Raw genomic sequence first — 20,113 nt, 5'->3', positions numbered from 1 at the left:
TTCCACGTCTGGAGGTGGCATCTGAGGTGCAGGGAGGATGCTTGGTAGCAGGCAATGACAAGGATGCTTAGCCATGACCCACATCCGTCCCCCCCTTGAACAGAGCAATGCAGGGGACAAAACAATGGAGAGAGAGCTTACCTCCTCTTTTCTGCTATTTGGAGATTTAAAGAAATTCATTTATCCAAATCACTAGAGTTAATAACTTTGGAAATAGTAAACAAGAATCATCTGAGGGCTTGGGTCAGCTTTCACAAACATGTCAGGCTGCCCCAAGGGCTTATTTTAATTCCAGCAGCCCAGTCTTGCCCACTTGAACTCCGGTTACTGGAAAAGGTATTTGCCGTCAAAGAAACACCACACACGCAGCTTTAAACCAACTGTGTGATTTTTATTGATGGGCGACAACTTTATACTTCTAGCTATCACTAACCGTGTACAATTAGAGACGCGGCATCGTAGAGGAGCAGACAGCAGAATTAGACAGCAGACGCAGGGAATTATCAATCTTCATTATTTTGCCCAGTTTTCATTACGTGTACACAGAAGCATGAATGCAATTTGAAATCTTTTAATGGCAATAAAGTTACAATCACCCATCTATGTGACTGACACCTGAACTCCAAATACTTGATCTGCAATGTGTACGTAAGCAGCTTCTCATCGCACAATTATTAAAAGGTATTTTTCCTATTAGGAACCAGCAACTTATTTTTTGTGTTTGTTTATCTTTTGAAGTAAGAACTATTTCTTCTCCTATAACTGGCTCATTTTTATCATTTATCAAAAACTAAAGGGTGAGGGAAGAAAGTGTGATGGATTAAAAAATTTATTTTTTTAAGGAAAGATAAAATTCATTTTCACAAATTTACAAGTGTTGTTGCTGGTGCAGGATTTATTCTACTATGCAGTTAGACTGGGAATCAAATGCAAGTTCGCCTTTTTACTCAGGAATCGGCATTATTTCGGAAATGTGGGTTTTTTGCGTGTTTGCTTAAATCGAGCGACAGTCTGTTTCAGCCAGATGATTTTGATTTGGAAGTTAGAAGTCAACATAAACTATGTTGTGCACAAACCCCAGGCGTCTCCTTTCATTCTAGCCCATTTTTGCAACAGGAAGAAAGAGCTTCTCTCTAAAGAGCCACTAAAGAGAGGAGGGGAGTCGGTGAGAGCCGGTGCTCTACAAGCGGCGCCGGGCGCACAGCGGCGGCTACAGCAGGTCCACGCGGCGGTAGTACAGGAGGTAGGCTGTGCGCTCGGCAGCGGGCTTCACCACCTGGTGCTGGCTAATCACCTTGACCGCCTGGTCGTCGATGCGCAGCCAGCCGTTGAGGCCGATCTGGAAGACGTCCGTGGTGTAGTGGCCGCCCGTGGCGCTGCTGCCGTGGTGGTAGACCACTGCAAGAGAGGGCCCGCGCGCCCGTGAGAGCGGCTCCGCACACCAGCGCCTAAGGGGCCCCCCTGCTCCCGCCACAGACCTGCCTGTCCCACGAAAGGCCTGGCACCAAGGCAGCTGGGACAGAGAAGCGGGATTACACAAAGCAATGCTGGTTCAACTCAAAACCGGTCGGCAATTTACAATACAAAGTCACACATCTACGTCTTAATAATATATTTAAAACGCTCAATACCTCACAGACTATAAAAGAAATGTCAACTAATGGGGTCGCCTCATCTGTCAGCCCCGTAGGCAGGCTCGTCAGCCGCCTTAACACTTGATACAGCAGACAGTCCCCTGGGAAGCAGGACACAGAGCCGCCCCCTGCAGAGCCGCCATCAGACAATGGCCCTCTGGGAACGCACACCAAGGCCCAAACATCCGGCCCTGACCCAGCCAATTCCACTTTTAGACTGTTCTCAACAGAGTATCTGAATCTTGGACAAAGTGAAAACATGGAAAAGCCTATATTCACACAAGAAGGAATGCTGAGTGCATTACATGACAATAAGGTGAATTTTTTCGTAGACCAGGTGAAGAAAAGTATCTGGTGGTATAGGAATATGCTTACATTACATGAAAAAATCAAGAATCTGAGGTGAGGTTTTCTGTGGCCTGTCGCCCGTGACAAGGACAGCACTGCCCCAGGAAGGTCGCCAGCGCAGTTGGTTGGCGGGGCCGGGTGGGCAGCTGTGGAGCACCCTGCAGACACCAGTCGTCGCTCTCTTTTTCTTTTAAAACAAATTCCCAATTTTTCTACAATCATGTTTTAACAGAAAAAAATACCTGCCATGTACTTGTTCATTAAAATTGTGTAATTCACGCAGGAAGCCTTAGTCAGAGGTCTAAAACAAACAGAACTGTCAGAAGATGCTGACAAGGCATTAAAGACAGGGGAGGGGCACATCCTCCCCCTTCTATGCAGAGAAGGGGCTGGGAGGTGGCCCAGCCCCCAGCAGACCTGACCCTGTGTGAGGGAAACGGCCTCCAGTGACGTTGTGGGGAGGGGAGGGGGCAGCAGCGTGGCCGGGGGGGCTGTGCAGGGCCCTGAGTGCCACGAAGGACAGTCACGCGGAGAGAGGGGCGCCAGCTGGTACAAAATTTCAGCAATACACGGCCTGAACGCCAGCGCGCGCTCCCACTCGTAGGGACGTCCAAATCCGCCCTGAGCCAGCGACCTGGGCTGCTCCGAGCCGGGCTCTGCACAGAGGCCACTCTGCTGGGGCTCAGAGGACACTGGGGCCCTGGCCTGCCGGCGATGAACTTGACTGGTCACTGAGGGGACAGCAAGACTGTTGGCCCATCAAGCGGGAAAGCCGCGACGGAACCAGCACCAGCTCGCGGCTGCATCTAGTACTGCAGGTCACGGCGGTGGAGAGCCTGCCGCAGGGCAAGGGAGGCCCCGACACCGGCGTGTCCCTCTGACCCCAAATCCAGCTGTGGGGCGTCTGTCCTGGATTTTCACCTCTCAGACCTACCAGACTTGGTTTCGGTTTTTTTAAAGTGGCCAGGTCAGCAGGATTTACACGACCTGTGGGTTTAACCGATCTGCGTTTCCCCTGCGACACTTCATGTTAAGTACTCAAAGAGCAGCGCTCTGCCCGTGTTCAGGTTTCTCAAGCAGCACACCTGTACCTAACGTGGCGATGCGTCACAGACACCCAGCAAGCCTGCGTCACAGAAGCAGAGCTAAGAATGAGTTTTCCAAAAGCTCACGCACTACACTAACTCGTTTTCTTTGTCCCGCGATCAAAACCATTTTTAAAAGTGCCTCTTTACTCACAGTTTACAGAAAACTGCAACCAATCCGGTGACCGTATTCCTGAGATTAGAAGGCTCAGATGAGGATTCCGGGGTGCAGGCGAGAGCGACTCCAGAAGGAGCCCCGGGTGCGGGTGGGCGGGAGGGGTAGGGGTGCACTCACACCGGGGCCCCCTGACCAGGAGACAAGACTTGCTAACCCTGCCCCTGACCATCACCTCGCCCTGACAGGGCCCCGAGGGAGGCTGCAGGGAGACTCGGAGAAACACGTCATCACCCTGGGACCTGAGTGCCCAACCCCAGGGAGCCAGGCCAGACCCTGGGGGCCCTCTGGTCGCAGAGGAAGACCACAGAGAGGCCCCCAAGCTGCCAGGCGAAGGCAGGTCGCGGGGAGGGCGGGTACACCCCGGGAGTGTGTTGCCCACCGCCGTGATCAGCCACCTCCGGGGACAAGAGTGGCTCACAGCGAGCACGTCCCGGCGGGAAGGGCCAACCGGGCCCAACACCTTCTAACCTGGCACCTGACCCACCCAACGACCAGGGCCCACCCGACATCCCAAAAGCTCAGGGGTGGGCCGAGGGCAGGAGTGTGAAGCTCTGCTCTGCCACTTAGGGCACAGCGCGGCCAATGTCCCTCCACGAGTTTCAGTTTGTCCTTTTACAAAATGGGGAGAGCGCCACAGACCTCTCAGGACACTGTAAGGACTAAATGAGATACTACATACAAAGCATCCAGTGAAGAGGCTCAATGAACGTGTGAGGGCCAATAACCAGCAGTCGTTACAGACAGGCTCACCAAAGGCAACACAAAAGGAGCGATGGGAGAGCAGCTAGAAAATTCTAATAGAAACGGCCAGAAAAGCAAACACAACTGTTGCAACCAGCAACTCTTAAAAGACCCATAAGGCCTCAAAGGCATAAAAGACTCGGGCTGTAAAAGAGAAAGAAGAATGGAAGGACAGGAGGCGGAGAGGACGGACGGGCTCCGCGGGGAGCTCTGGGTGGGGGCAGGAGGTGGTGGGCGGCTGAGGAGCCCGCGCTCCCCTAGCTTGGCTGGGGCCACGCCTCAGCACCCACTCCTACAGGCACCACGACTGCAGCAGGGAGGGTTCCCAGCCTGGCAACCCCACACCTCTGGCTCCAAGACAGAGACAGTCATATTAAACGACATCTCAGGTTGGGCTGAGCTTTAGAGCCAAGAGAATATTCTGTCAAATTCCAAACACACCAAATTTTAGGTAAAACGCACATTTCAAATGATTTCCGGACTTACAAAGTGCACAGGGATACCAGTCGCCTATTCTCTACGTTACGCGGCATCACAACAAAACTGTGCCTCAGTATAAACCTTTGCATCACCGCTTCAATAGGAAAATGTCGTACAGATTCACTTACCTGCAAATAGCCTATAGGTTCTGTGGCATTTAAAATTCTTATTTTTAACCCCTGGAGAGAGCAGTTCTGAAAAACAAAATATCAAGAGCTTTAATCTATAAAAGCGCTGACACACAGAGCTCCCAGAAAGGGGCAGACAGCAGCCTCCATTCAAGTAACCCACCCAGTGCACCAGGGAGACCAAGCAGAACTCCACCCCCTCATCTGCATAAAAGCTGAGCAGCAGGAAGACCAGCTGCAGGGTAGGCAGGGGCGTCCCCATCAGAGGACAGGGCGACAGGGGCGTATACAGGGCCTCTAGCTCCTGCTAGAAACCCCTTACAAGCAGATGTCCTAACAAACGGGAACGAGAAAAACAAAAGCAAAGCAGCCCTGGAATGCCGAAGGTTTACAATGTTTTACACGGGAGTCAGACCACAAAACCCCAATGAACAGGAAGATGATTTTCGGCTGGCGTTTCTTCCCCTTTCCGACCCTCAAGCGGACCACGAACCGGCACAGGAGGCAAACCTATCAGCCGGAGGCGGCAACTCGTGAGAACAGGGCTGAGAGCCAGGGCCCGAACCTTAGGGGGAAGGAAATGCCACGTGCCTGGGGTGCAGGGGATCGATGGTGACCCCAGGCCCCGCTGCCCGGCAGGTCCCAGTGCCGGGCAGCGTGGGGGAGGGAGGAGGAGGAGGAGGAGGAGGAGGAGGATGGCAGTCTCCGCCTCCAGGACACCAGGGACGACGTCCCATGCCCTCTTTTCTGTTCTCCAGGCACCCGGACGCTTTGAGAATCACCTCTAGCTCGTCATGCTCCTGAATGAACTTCATTTTTGCACAGACTATTTCTCACAAATTCTGAAGCTGTCCAGGAAAGTTTTCCTTCAAGCTCACTTTTAGCAAGACAACTAGGTGCTTTCACCACGATGTGCCCCAGCTGCCGAGCCCCGGAGACCCGGCAGAGACCTGGGGCTGGGGCTGCAGCTCTAAGGCCGGGGTCCCTGCCACTGGAGGGCAGAGCAAGCCCCGGGGCCCACGGGAAACACTCCCCACCCACTACAAAGCCCAGTTAGCCAGGCTGCTCCACAGAGCTGTTAACACTTAGCATAAGGACACGTATTTTCTACCACTGATCCATAAACTCTTCACATTTAGTATTCTTCTCACCTAGTAATATTTTCATATGGTTTATTTTTGCCTTTATATTTAAAAGGCCATTTTAGTGAGAAACGTTAGCCTAAAGGTCTATTAACAGTCAAGAAGTTTAAAACAAAGAAGTCACGAAAGAGAGCTTCTGAATCCCGGCGCGGCACAGAGAATGGTGACGCATCGAGAAGCCGGCTGAGCTGCAGAGCACTGTCACGTCACAAACGCTGCTGCCTTACAGAGTCATTACCTTTACTAATTTCCAAGTCCACAGGATATTCAATATTTTTGGTAAGCTTCTGACATCCACCTGTCTTCTCGTAAACAAACCGTTTCAGGTGCAGCACGAGGACAGGAGGGAGCTTTTCCAGAGTCACCCTTCGACTGATCTCAACCTGGGACACACAAAGCACACAGGAAACGCCATCTTACTCCGAGCGGCAGGCGCCACCCCACCTCTCGCTCCAAGACTCCAATGTTCCGGGGCAGTGCTTCTCAAAGCTTCCTGAGTCACAGGGTCTTCTGAGACTCCAATGGGATCTTTTGAGAGGTACTGACCTTCCTCTTAGAAAAATGCATATAACCTACAGACACAACTGCAGGGGGACCCAAAGGGCCCTGAGCCAAGTTAAGAACCTTTGTCCTAAGGCATTAAATTGGCATAAAAATTTAGAAGCTTACTTAGTAATACCTGGATTTACATATGTATTAACTTATTTTTTAATAACTCTCACAGTATTGATAAAGCTGAAGCCAATGTGTTTCTTGAATTAGACGCTCTAAATAAGTCTAAAGAATTTGGTATATAACCATTGGTTTTATAACAGTTCCGCTTTTATCAATTCAAAATGCCCCTTGTGAACTTTCACTGTCCACTGAACGCTGCGTTTTATTAAAATGCATCTTCACAAGCAAACTTAACCCCTTTATGTACTGTTCTCTGTTATCCGTAGATGCTTCCGGTATTTAGACAGAGAATGCTTTCAACAGAAATACTTGTCCATGTAACAATCCAAAAGACAGCGAAAAAAAAAAAAAAAAAAAAAAAAAAAACCAAAAAACAACAACAAAACAAAACAAAAAAAAAGACAGCGGCATGTAATAAACGCCCAGAAAGCTTTCGGAGGACTACATGTGTATCTAGCGGAAGGTACCTGAAGTGAGCCTAGCGGTCACCGCCACCTGGTTTATTAGGGTTGCAGACCCTTTCAGGCCTGTCTTCCCACCCAGACTGAGGTCCCAGGCATGGAAACGGCCCGATCACCTCGACATTCCCATTGAGTCTCTGCAGTCCAGCGTCTCACATCCAACAAGAATTGTGAATGAAGAAAAGCACGACGCCAGTTCCACAGTCAAAACCAGCGATGGCGACGTACGACTCCAGCCTCCTCATTTGGAAAATGACAGTCAGAGTAAAGTGCCCCTGGGATGGTTTCTCAGTGCTAGAGACCCGCAGTCCTGTTCGTTAAGGGGCTGATCTCAAACCCTTAACTGACTGTTCCGGGTTTCCAGAGAAACTGAGCCACACTTTCTAACACCCAACAAAACCAGGCCTTTTTTATTTAGCTAGTATTTCGTATAATCATATTTTCCCACGATCTTCCTGTGTTCCCACAGAAAAACAACTTTTGACCTAAAAACCTAATAAAAATTAAAGTAGGTACTTCGAAAAGTAAATTTAAAAAATCACATTCCAGAAAATGTGTTACTTGCTCTTCACAGACACGCTGTACAAGCTCCTTCCTCAGACACCTGCTTCCACAGCCACGGAGCGAGAATGGCCAGCAGCCTTCTCCGCCGTCCTCAAGGCTCCACCGAGAAGCCACTTCCTCCGTGACTCCTTCCTCCAAACCTGCCATCTAGATTCCACCACCTTTTCCTCACCCTCCTCTCACCCAGGCCAACAACCACAGCCACCGCTACCTCAGTCATCACGCCCCACCCACCTCTGCCCAAACAGCACTTTAACTGCAGCAAACAAGGAAAACAGACATACCCCCGAGGGCTCTCTTGGGAGCGCGGGGAAAGGCTGCCCGCCCCCCCCCCAAGCAGGATCCATGGCTCCAGTGGGGAGGGGCCATGATGGCGAGTCCACCTGTGGACACGGCTGCCCCAGACGAGCAGGTGGACAGTCCCAGAGCCAGTACATGACCCGGCCTCCCAAGAACAAGTACCCACTCTCTCTCTCTCTCCCATTAAGTTCCACCGTTTCTCTAAGGAAAAACTGCCGGGATCCTCTTCCGGCTCCTGCCACTTTTACTTTTTGAACAAAATTGTCCACGAGAAGCAATTAGAAAACACGGGGGAGAACTAGGCCTAACTTCTGCAGATACCCCAAGAGATTGGCTTGACCCACCCACAGCAGACGGACGGAAGCTCTCCACACCCTGCCTTTGCTCCTCTTCACGTGGATGGAGGCCGAGCCGCGAGGCAAGGGCAGGGCCATTGGCCCCATGAGGTGCTGGCAGGTTTCCTGCGCTGGGCCGTGCCGTGCCGGCTCACCCCGTAGCCATCACACAAGGCTACTGAAATCAGGCCTCACAGGAATACTCTGAACTGTTCAATAAGGCACCGCCCTGGCCAGTCTACATTCATCTCCCCAACACACCTCTAGGAACGCACAGCCGCGACCTAGGATACCTAACGGAGAAGGCACAGTCCACCGCGGAGGAGAAGTCGGGCCTAACTGGCGTATCCGGACAGCCAGCAGCTAACAGGCCCTCAGAGAGCAGAGAATTACTGCCTCTCTCGACGGAGCTCACATGCTTCCTCCTCTTGACTCCTGAACACTGGAAGACTCAAGACTTTATCTTTTTTTCAGATCAAATCAAAGAGTAACAGGCACCAGAACAATTACTTTCACCTTTTCAACGTCCTTGAAGATCTACAACCAAATGCAAAGCAGATTAGAACATCTCTTACATCCTAACGATCTCATGAAGTTGTGCTCTATGGTATCAGGAATGTGAATGAGCGACCGGCCTTTGTCAGAGATGCTCACTCTACGGTGCCGTGACTGGATGGCCAGCAACTGAAACGCAGCTCAGAATCAATAACCCCCAAGATCGTGACCTGTGTCTCATGACTTAGAGCCAAGGGGAGCTGGGAGGATCATCTGTTTCAACCATTTCATTCTCAGAATGTGGAAGCTTTCAGTCCAAAAAAAGTTAAGCAACCGATTTGAGAGGCAGAGCTCAACCCCACTTCTCCTCGTTCCAGAGTCTGTGCTCTTTCGCCCACCGCAGAGGGCCCCCGGATAAAGGTCTGAGACCAACTGTGGACGTACCTCTTGTTTGGTTTTGGTGGTATAACCCTGGACAGACTCTCTTGCCACCAGGCTTTCCAACGCATCCTGGACGGTGCGTATCTTGTCCGACTGGATATCTAGCTGCAGCGTGAAGAACGGCTGCAGGGTGGCAGATTCTTTTGAACTCTGCTGGTAAACCACAGACCTGCAAGTGGAAACACACCACATCTAAGAGCTCGCCTCCCCACTCTCCCTGAGGTTACCCAGCAGGACAAGGGGAACAAACACTGCAAGCGAGATTATTCAATATCACTGCCAGAAGACCAGAGAGAACAGAAATGCTAAAAATACACTGAAGAATTTTAAAATAATTCCACTCAATACCACCTCGGAAGAATTTCTAGCAACTCAACCCACCAGCTGAAAATTTTCCCAGCTTGACAGCTCTGGAAGAAGACCTATTTCACCTTCCAAATGCCTCCCCTCCACTTTATTTAACGCACAGGTTAGCAAAGGTGATGATCCTCCCAGAGTCAAACCGCTGACGCTTTTTATTCTCTCAGGCGTCACAGCCTGTTGTAATAAAAAAGAGGAAACCCTCGAAGTAACAGAACGATTTGGAAAGCGTTTCCCTATGAAAGCGACTTTGCAAAGGAAGGGGAGCGGGGTGTGTGCGACACAAAGGAGGCCACCACCCTCCAGGAGGAGGCGGCCACAGCTGAGCCTTGCTTCCTTAGCTGGGTTTTCATTTCGTTTTTCTCTGTCCAAGTTTTCCTGAGTAAAAACTTGTGTTGGGCCCACGTCTCACGTAGCCTCAGCAAGGAGATGTTCCAGGAGTTTAACGTGGGATTCACCCTCTGCAGTCTGCGTGCCCCCGTTTACACACGAATAAAAGGGGTGGACAGGGAGCCAGGCTGCTGCGAAGGGCAGGCGAGCGGCTCTCCCGCCAGCTTTCCGTCGCGCACGCTGCTTTCCCGACACAGCACGCGAAGCACCTCCAGGCTCCCTGTGAGCACGAAGCCTTGAGGGGGCGGCCGTTCCCTTGGTTCCAGAGAGGAATAGTGGGAACAGCAGTAAGCGGCCTGGACTTTACCAAAAGGGTGGACAAGGTGGAGAAAGGTGCTGGTCTTTCTGGGGAAACTGGAAAACCACCAAAAGAGCAGGAATTTTAGGAGAAAACCTTTCAGTTGGTCTGAAAAAAGAATAATGCTTGGGAGTTCCCGGGTGGTCCAGTGATTAGGATTCCGTGCTTCCACTGCCAGGGGCCTGGGTTCGATCCCTGGTTGGGGAACTAAGATCCTGCAGGCCACACACCATTAAGAATCATGCTTGGGCTTCCCTGGTGGCGCAGTGGCTGAGAGTCCGCCTGCCGATGCGGGGGACGCGGGTTCGTGCCCCGGTCCGGGAGGATCCCACGTGCCGCGGAGCGGCTGGGCCCGTGAGCCGTGGCCGCTGAGCCTGCGCGTCCGGAGCCTGTGCTCCGCAACAGGAGAGGCCACAACAGTGAGAGGCCCGCGTACCACGGAAAAAAAAAAAAAAAGAATCATGCTCAATGGTGCCTACTACACACACAAAAGCGGCTCCTAAGTTAAGGAGTAGTTCTGTATCTTTGCTCTGTAGTTTAAAAAAAAAAAAAAATCAACACCCAATTTCAACGCAAAGAGCCCAGAGAGGCTGAGGCTACAGGGCCATGAAGAGTCATCTGGGGCAAGCTAGAAAGTTCTCCAAAGTGGATTCCGGCTTTTCTCACTGCTTACTCTCAAACACATTTGGGATCTTTGTGGCCTTGCAATCCGGTTGCTGTGCCTCCCCACAAACACGGAGCCCTCATTCCCCCCCCACCCTCAGTGCGCACCCCAAGGGGGACAGCACCAGGCTGCTCGGCTGACCGACAGTTAGGGGCACAGGCAGCCTCCTCTCACTGCTGCTCGCCAAAGTGGAGCCCCGCTTCCCTCTCCCCAAAGGGCCCCTCCCGAGGATCTGCATCTGGCGACAAGTTGCAGCCACAGTGGTGGGGCTGGGCGTCGGGAGGCTGACACGAGACTCCGAAACAGAAAAGGGCCTGCGAAGTCTAGCTCACAGCGAGGGCACAGGAATGCCGTGTTCGGTGTCACGTGACCAGCTGGGAGGGGTCGGGCACATTTCTGAGACTTTCATTAGCCTGTTGAAAGGTGCTCAGCCTACGCTGTTTTAGAGCAGAGACCGAACTGACTTTTCGATGCCTTGAAAAGGGTGTTACTTCTTGTTTGGGGACGACGAAAGGCTAAGAGGCTCACTAAAAAAACCAAAAACACACTCCTGTAGGTGAAGCTGTAAGGTCTTCAGAAGGAAATCATGCTATAATGCAGGCCTGTCAGACTCTGGATGAGTAAGGAGGTCCTCAGAGTCAGTGCAAGTTCTACTGTATTCCACATAACGGTGGTACTGAACGGCTCTAACGTAAATAAGTAAAAACCTTCCAGGGCTTCCCTGGTGGCACAGTGGTTGAGAATTCGCCTGCCAATGCAGGGCACACGGGTTCCAGCCCTGGTGTGGGAAGATCCCACGTGCCGCGGAGCAACTAAGCCCGTGCGCCACAACTACTGAGCCTGCGCGTCCGGAGCCTGTGCTCCGCAACGGGAGAGGCCACAACAATGAGAGGCCCATGTACCGCAATGAAGAGTGGCCCCCGCTTGCAGCGACTAGAGAAAAGCCCTCACACAGAAACAAAGACCCAACACAGACAAAAATAAATAAACAAATGTGGGGTTAAAAATAAAGAATATTATTTTTTTAAAAAACAAACAGGGCTTCCCTGGTGGCACAGTGGTTGAGAGTCCGCCTGCCGATGCAGGGGACACGGGTTCGTGCCCCGGTCTGGGAAGATCCCACGTGCCGCGGAGCGGCTGGGCCCGTGAGCCACGGCTGCTGAGCCTGCGCGTCCGGAGCCTGTGCTCCGCAGCGGGAGGGGCCACAACAGTGAGAGGCCCGCATAGCACAAAAAAAAAAAAAAAAAAAAAAAAAAAAACCTTCTAGAAGGACTCCATGAATGAGCAAAGGGCAGCTAGTTTGAGGGAACTGGGGCAGGGGAGGTGCCCAGGTACTCCAGAAGGCCACGTGTCCTCCTCTGTGTAAAAGCATCTCCCTCTGCACTCTCTCAGCTTCCGAGCTCACCTGGCTCCCGTGCCTACAATTCCTCCAATCAGATACATGACAAAACATGTATTTCCATTAACTTGTCTTTCTCTTCCTACCCTGCTGTGCTGTGAACAGCTGGACGTCAGTGTCGCTGAGGCGTGAGGAGCCCCTGGCAGACAGGCAGGGGCAGCGCCCTCTGCAGGAACCCACCGTGGGTCGTGCGCGAGCCATGGGGCCGGCAGGATGAGCGTCAGGAAGTCCAAGAACAGAGTGGGCACAGAGTGCGAAGGCAAACCATCCGGTCCCAAATTTCTTAGGACAAATCTTACACCTCCCCCCTGCAGCAAAATGGCAAAACCCTGAAAAAGGCAAATGCTAAATTATTCCAGAAAAGCATAAAACCTGATGTGGCCACCAAAAATGCCAGTGATGGGGGTCTGAACAAAATCCGCCTGGCGAGTGACCGAAGTCTTGTTTCGGGGGCCCACTTGCTCCCATTCGTCCTCACTTCCTTCGCCTGGTTCTTCCTGCTCGTCTTCGTTCACTGAGTGGCTTCTGGGTCCATTGGAAACAGTAAGTTCTGAAAAGCAGACAGTCTGCTTAGGCTACTATTTACACAAAGAGCAAAATATAAAAATAAAAGTTCTACCTAAACCACCTACACAGAATTGTCAACTGGAGCTTTAAAGTGAGATCAGGGTATATTCTACACTGAGGACAAACGCAATGTGTGCGATGCTACAGCATCTCCCTGCTGGTGTGACCGGCGACAGAAGATGCCGTAGGACACCTGGAGAACTCAGGTGGGACGGGGAAGCCAACTGTACTGCATAACTACAGTCAGACTCCATCGTTTGTGAAGGGACTCAGGTCACACGGGAGAGCCATCCCTGTACCTCAGGAGACCCATGCTTTAATTTACCATTTGGGGTGAACTCAACTGCCATCTGCAACTTGATTTTGAATCCCTTGGGGAAAAATGTCGTGGGGGGCTGGGGAAGTAGAAAGAGAGATCAATAAGGACGACACGGTAGCAACTGTGGAATCCAGTGGTTATGCAGGTAACCAACCTATTCTTTCAGTTTTTCTCTACGTGTAATCATTTTCCTAATGACAAACTGAAGGGGGAAAAGCAGAGGTTCTGGAAATACATTTATATATTTGAAATATACAAACACAACATTCTCAATGGTACATAATAAGCAATGTAAAAATAACTACTTATCTTAATGAGTAAATAAGTGATTTTTGAAGGACGAGTGACTGTTGGGGGGAAAGGCAACTTATTATATGAGCATATACATAGCATTTAAGAGTAATTCTTAAGAAAATGTTCTACACAGTTCTGTAGCAAGCACACCATAACCTACTTTCATTATTTGGTGAGAGAAGTTTCTTCAGGTTCAGCATCTCCTCGTGAAGTCCATTTAGAATGAAGCCTAAGTACTCCTCAGCATCTTCCTGTCGGCCCTGAGAAGGTCAAATAGGGTCACGTTAATCTTAACCAATTAGTCTTCAAGGCCTGCACGGAATGTGTTACCTGCATATACAAACCATGCCTTCTCTTAAATTTTCAGTAAGATTTAACATAAAGTGTTTCCCAAAAAATCACATGAATTTTTCTTTGGACAGTTAAGATGTGTGAAGTGGGGCCGACTGGGTGTGCGAGTGGGGGAGGATTAAATATCTATCTCTAAGCAATGGATCACCGATTTCTTTTTAATTTTGCTTTTCAGTATTTTCGAAATTTTCTACAATAAGTACACGTTACCTTTATAATAAAAAAAGTTATTTTATAAGTTGCTTGTTTGTGTGAACGAAACAGAATGCACAACCCCAGGGGTTACCGCTCCCACTGCAAGCTGTAAAATTAGCAGCCAGGTACGTACGTCTCCTTTTATTTTTGCTGATGGGCAACCACAGGAGAAAGGACCCAAATCACATGTGAAAAACTCTACTGATTTAAAGACTGAGCTGCCTGCTTTACAAACACACGTCGGCACAACCATCCGCCGGTGAATCACACGATGTGGTCACCCACTAGTCATGTGACCTCACGCTGGCGCCATCCCATTATGTCGTGGAGCGCGACTGGCTCCTACTCCAGGCTTTGGGGTAGAGCGGCAGGGGCGCCCCGAGGGCCTGCACGTTCTCCCGCTTGCAGTCTCTGAGTCCATCTGTCTGCCCCAACGGAGCGACAGCTGGGGGCGGGGCTGTGCGCTGCGAGTGTGTCTGTGGGAAAGGGCAGAGGCTGGCACAGCCCAAGACGCAGGAAAGAGTTAACAGTGCTGGGGAAGGCCCGCTCGCGGGGCTGGTCCTCGGCTGGCACCCGGGAACGTGGATGTCAGGAGGGTCCCCACCATTCCAGGAACTGAAAAGGGAGCCAAATCGTGCAGTGTGGTTTGTGCTGAGCACTGGCTTTCCCCCCAGGAGTCTGGACTGGAGTCTGTGTGAGGCAGAGGGTGCCTATGTGACCAGCCCCTAGCAGAACCCTAGGGCGCTGAGCTGCTGAGGGGCTTCCCTGGCGGACCACACGCCACACGGCTGCCACAGCCTGATGTGGGAGGCACTGAGTGAGTCCTGTGTGAGTACACCCGGAGAGGAGTCCCGAGGTTTCCTGCAGACGTTGCCCGAGTCTTTACTCTGCGCTGATCTTGCTTTGTGTCCTTGGGCTGTACTGAATCCGAACTGAGGGTAACGGCTCCTGAGTCCCGTGAGACCTTCTAGCGAACCCCCAACCCTGAGGGTGGTCCCGCAGACCCCAACGAGCCGAAAGTAATGTAACTTCGAAAGCTGCAGGATCTCAGCGCCGCTCAGCCACAGGAAGCATCCTGAACTTTACTTCTGCTCCCCCTCAGCTGGGGGCCCGCCCCCGGCCTCTAAAGCATCTGTTCACTCATCTGTCTTCCTACTCGTCTTGTCTGCTGCCTCAGATGACAGACCTGACCCCCCAACTGGACAAGGCGCTCTCTGAAGCAGAGGGCACCGTCCACTCCGCGCCCGCCTTCCTAACACTAGCAACGCCCCCAAATCCTGAGCTGAACACCAAAGGCTGTGCCATGGGCACATGAAGAGCCCCTGGTGGTATGCTGCTGCAGTGCCCTGAGTATCCCCGCTTCTTCGAAACAAAGGGGCTGCAAACAACATTACTTTAGTCAGTTTTAACACAATTTTCTCAAATATTTCCTAAAGAATTCCCCTTTTCCAGCATCATTTCAATTGCTTGTACTGACTCATCACAAACTCTGTCGGGGAGGAAAGAAACGCTCCGGTTAACGGTGCAAAGGGTGCCCCTGATTTACCCTGAATGCCGCCAGGGCCCTTTACAAGACCTCCGCGGCCCCTGGCCCCATGCCTCCAGCAGCCAAGAGGATGATTAGAAATGAAGGCCCCGAGGGAGAGGGCGTGGCTCCCGGCCCCACGGCCCCGCCCCTGCTGCTGGGCAGTCCGTGTGGCAGTGAAGGAGCTAATTCCGCTGCCAGGCTCTGCCACTTCTTCGCTGTGACCTCGCACAATGACTTCACTTTTCTCACATGGAACAAGCAGACAATAACCACACTTTATTCACAGGGGTAAGTAAGTTAACGGATGGAACGAACTCACAGCAGTGGTGGGTCACAGTAAATGACACGAGCTGTCTCTGATTACCATCGTTACCATCCCATACTCTAATTCACCCTAGCAGCTGACTCCAGAGCAAGCCTAGATCCACCGAACACCCACTTAATCGCCACGCTGCAAGCAGAGGGCAAGCAGCGAATGCGCCACGGGTGAGGCACAAGCGTCGCACTGGCTACAGAACGGCAGTCCCAACCTTTTCGGACAGGCTCGACTTGATGACGGTCAGGAGTCTATAAATATACGTGGGCTCAAAGGCAGCTCCCGGGCGGATGTCCCTCACGACTTTATCCCCAAGAGCTGCAACGGAAACAGGACACAGGTCTTTACGACTGAAGTCTTAAAATGACAAAAGGCATTATCACCAAAACTCCCCCCAACACCCGCCCAATGTTGAGAACAGTACAAGTGTAGCAACCTGCATGTAAAGAGACATTTTCTTTCCAGCAAGCCTGAATTTCTCAAACTCAAATTTCTCAAACTCAAAACCTGACTTCGTAACTCCCAAAGTGTAATGGCACCAGAACCCTTGTTCTTACTCACCTTGTCTGGGTTTTGGAGGTACTGGCATATTAGTAAACTCATTCATTAGCCGAACACTAGACACGGAGGGGGGAATAAAATGTTAGTACATTTTTTTTTTAAAAAAGACATACTATTACTAAAAAGCCTTGATGGCTAAGTAGAAGGTTATCTAGTATGAAGATAGCAAACCTTAGATAACCAATGCTATAATAGCTAGTGAGCTCATAAATCTTTTCTACATAAGTTTTTGGCATATTTCAAGTGACATAATTCGGTAAACACTAAAATTTATTCAGTTGAATCTAAAGGACACAGATAAACAATGTTCCAATTCCATTTCTGGTTAACTTCCATAGAAAATCATGAATAGCACATTTTTAAAAAAAACAGAATTACAGGATTCCTTTGCAGGAAATCAAGAACTTTGCTATTTGAATCTAGTTATCAGAGGGGGGAAAGGCCCACCCCTTAACACACTCTGGGCAGCTTACTTACAAGCTATCTATCATGGGTGTGGACGTACAAGGCCTTTGCACTTTTGAAAACAGAGGGATGAACTTCATCAGGTGATACATCGGAGGGCAAGCAACCAACGCCTGCAGTGTCTACGTGACGGCAGTAAGGAAGCGTGTAAAGGAAATAAACCCGAGGCTCCACATTGTGGAAGGGCACGTAAAACACAAGAGCATATAAAGCTACGCAAGCCAAGGACACTGAACGTCTTAGGTATGTAAACACAAAAGGGAATAAGCCAAATAATCCCGGGGATAACTGCCTTGTGATATCCAAGCAGTTTATAAATAAGAACTGGATTCAACCAAGATAATCAAGTCAAACAACACAGGATTTCCCGCTTAAGGGGTCACTCTGCCCTGTTACTCAGGACCCTTTTAATGAGAAACTTGCCTGATTCTGTCAGTCACAGGTCAACAAATCATCTCTCTCTTTTTGGCCACGAGTAGCCCAGTTAATAAGCAGTAAGGAACCGAGGTTTGGGATTCAAAATGTGGGGCGGACACCCCACAGAAGCGGAACTAAGTGGAACGTGCCCCAGCGAGAGAAAGCTGCAGAAAGGCGGCCCTGGGGACGGCCTCTGAGAAGGATACAGCGTTAATGTAGCACCAGTTTCCTTTATTGACCAGCCCGCGGGGTTGCAATGACACTGGTTTATGAATCAGGGTTACGTTCTCCAGTAACTCTGAAAGAGGGAAGCACAGGGAAGACGTTAATGGCACCTCGTGAACGATTCTCACGCTCTGCTCTGGCAGGGGGAGCCCCTTCAACAGAGCACACGTCACATCCAAAGGGAAGGCAGGCTGCGTCACAGCTTCGTTCCGTTCAACATCACGTAACTATTTAATGATTAAAATTTTCAGAAATATTTCCCCCCAGACACTGATGACATTTATTTATCTTCCTGTGATAACATCACGAGGGAGCACACGGACTGTTTTAATAAGAAGCAGAAAGGGCTTAAAAAACAACGTGGCAGTGTTAGGAAACAGACTTAAAAGATACAGGCTCTTTTAACACTGATAGCTGGGCAGGCCTCCTTAAGCGTGTGGTCCTCAGACAGCATCCAGCAAGGCGTTTACGTGCAGGACCGTCTCACTCACGGCTGGATGCCCCGCACATCACAGTGGGCGTTCGGTGACTGTTCAGCAAGTGATGATCCCTCTTTTAGGGACAATTATCTCCTACGAACTGAACTGTATTTTCATCCGAAGTCCCACTCAGAATACTAAAAACCCTCATTCCATTAGAAATAAGCTTCGTTATCCTCAGATTCACCTTTTGACATCACTCTTCCCCACAGTCTGAAAATAGCCGTAAATGCCATCTTTACAAAAGAATGCTTTAAACATTGGTAAGTAACTGGCCCCTTTTCTTTTTAGAAATGTGTTATAACAAGGTCTCCCCGTGTCCCTTAAGAATCCTTTAACAGTGACAGTCACAATTTTTGGCCACCTTCTACTCTTGGCAAGTGTGTTACAACTTACAATGTTAACTCGCTGAACTTATTCCTCAGGGATCCCAGAGTACCACCAACCATCCCGCTTTCATCAAAAGGAAACCGAGGCTCAAGGTTAACGCGCCTGCCTGTGACCTCACAGGAGCCAGGCAGCACAGTCGGTACCCAAATCCATGACGCGCGGCCACACGACACAGCCCCTCCCGTAACTTTTAGACTGTGTACTAGGGAGCACGCATTTGATATCAGCACCCAGCCAAAGCATCACTCAAACAAACGAAAGAAGCCTTTTTTTCCTAAAAACACAGTTGCACTGGCATATGCCAGACTTAAGAATTAAATGAAGAAATTAATTTGCAAGATTCTAATGTCAACACACACACTCCCTCCCTCCCTCTCTCCTATGAGGGTAAATGCCCTCTGGCCTCTAACTGAGGAAGCACAGAGAAAAATTTTCCCATTTATTAAAAAGTGAAACATAAGCGACTCAAGAGAACCCATGGAATCTGTTCGGTTAGACTAAGCTTGCCAAGGTCCTCTTGTCTCTCTCACTATGGGGCACAGCGCTGGGCCTTCACGGAGGAACAGATCAGATACAGAAGTGAACCACATGCCCAGTGACTGACACCCAGCACAGAAACCGCTAGGGGCTCCATCGGTATTATTCATAACCAGCCTAACAACCCTGTCACAGAGACACCATTATCATCCCCATTTCACAGGTGACAAAACTGAGGTCCAGGGGGGTTAGGGAACTGGTGCAGGGCACATGACTGAGCTGACACGCGAGCCTGGATCCCAGAAGCCGGGCTCTTTGCTCTCAGTAGACAACGGACTCTGCTTTAAGATCCTTTACTCTAAGGTTCCTGATACTAACTTTTCCCCAGAAGCTGAAGATCTTCTTCTCACAGGGGATTTTTACATCCGTCTTTGAGCCATTTTATCACGACAGCCCATAATTTCCAAAGCGTACCACAGAACGGCAATCATTTCACATAGTTACTCTGCAAAATATCTGTGCGTTTGCAAACAAGCATCAGTCGGAAATGAACGCTCCATCAAGACACCTGTGAATCTTTGCCATAGTATTTTTACATCTAAAAACAATATTAAGCTTTCACATAATCATACAACTCAAAACCAACTGCCTTCCTAACACAAGGACCTCTGATAAACGGCACGCTGCAGTTGGCTAAGTCTTGCCTGGGCACCAGGACCTGCAGGTGCAGAGGCGACTGAGCGGTGGCCCCGCTGCAGCAGGGCCCGAAGACCAGGGAGGCGGGGACCACACAGTGCAGGCTAAGCTGGGCGGGGGCAGTGGCGGGGATGCCCCGCCCTATCCAAGAACTGGAGAAACCTGAGGTGGCCCGGGGCCTGTGACAGCAAATGGTACCAGGAGAACGTCTCCAGCTTGGGGTGATGGTGCCTTCTACCCAGAGGAGAGATGCAACAGGACAAGCGGGTTCTTTCCTGTTTTGGGCAGTGATGAAATGAGTTCAGTTTTAAGAGTTTTAGAGGCTCAGATAAAAAGGTATGTGGAAGACACCAGTAAACAGTACACTGACACTCACAGACCAGCCAGTAACATATCTCCTCCCCCTCCCTCCCTCCCTCCCTCCTCTCTCTCTCTCTCTCTCTCTCTCTCTCTCTCTCTCTCTCTCTCTCTCTCTCTCTCACACACACACACACACACACACACACACACACACACACACACACGGGACCCTGCAGCTCGGGGCCTGAACTGTACATTCTGACAGCAGTGGGTTAGAAGCGGAACCCTTGGAACCCTACGCACCAAGTGACAGGCTGAGGGGAATCCGTAACGGTGATTAGAATGATAGGACAGCTGGAATCAGTAGCGGAAGCAGAAGCAAGTTCGAGGGGCCTCAAGGAGGAAAGCAAGAGTG

The 20,113-nt window shown here is 50.5% G+C and overlaps 1 protein-coding gene across 3 annotated transcripts in view; it reads right to left on the bottom strand.

Annotated features, from left to right (window-relative positions):
* Positions 1 to 370: 370 nt before the first annotated feature.
* USP10 (ubiquitin specific peptidase 10) overlaps positions 371 to 20,113 on the bottom strand; it is a 70,219-nt gene continuing 50,476 nt past the window's right edge. For all 3 annotated transcript variants that reach the window (XM_067019807.1, XM_059043822.2, XM_067019808.1), the window contains 10 exons: positions 17,338 to 17,429; positions 16,727 to 16,836; positions 16,250 to 16,305; positions 15,903 to 16,006; positions 13,459 to 13,558; positions 12,491 to 12,668; positions 9,011 to 9,176; positions 5,975 to 6,119; positions 4,595 to 4,660; positions 371 to 1,398 (listed from right to left, as the gene is read on the bottom strand). In XM_067019807.1, the coding sequence (XP_066875908.1) occupies positions 1,211 to 1,398; positions 4,595 to 4,660; positions 5,975 to 6,119; positions 9,011 to 9,176; positions 12,491 to 12,668; positions 13,459 to 13,558; positions 15,903 to 16,006; positions 16,250 to 16,305; positions 16,727 to 16,836; positions 17,338 to 17,429 (1,205 nt within the window). In that variant the 3' untranslated portion in view covers positions 371 to 1,210. The remainder of the gene's footprint in view (positions 1,399 to 4,594; positions 4,661 to 5,974; positions 6,120 to 9,010; positions 9,177 to 12,490; positions 12,669 to 13,458; positions 13,559 to 15,902; positions 16,007 to 16,249; positions 16,306 to 16,726; positions 16,837 to 17,337; positions 17,430 to 20,113) is intronic.

Source organism: Kogia breviceps, chromosome 18 (genome assembly GCF_026419965.1).
Source record: "Kogia breviceps isolate mKogBre1 chromosome 18, mKogBre1 haplotype 1, whole genome shotgun sequence".
In the NCBI taxonomy this organism is placed as follows: Eukaryota; Metazoa; Chordata; class Mammalia; order Artiodactyla; family Physeteridae; genus Kogia; species Kogia breviceps.
The sequence above is the reverse complement of the archived record's forward strand: the minus strand, read 5'-3'. Positions and strand labels throughout refer to the sequence as shown.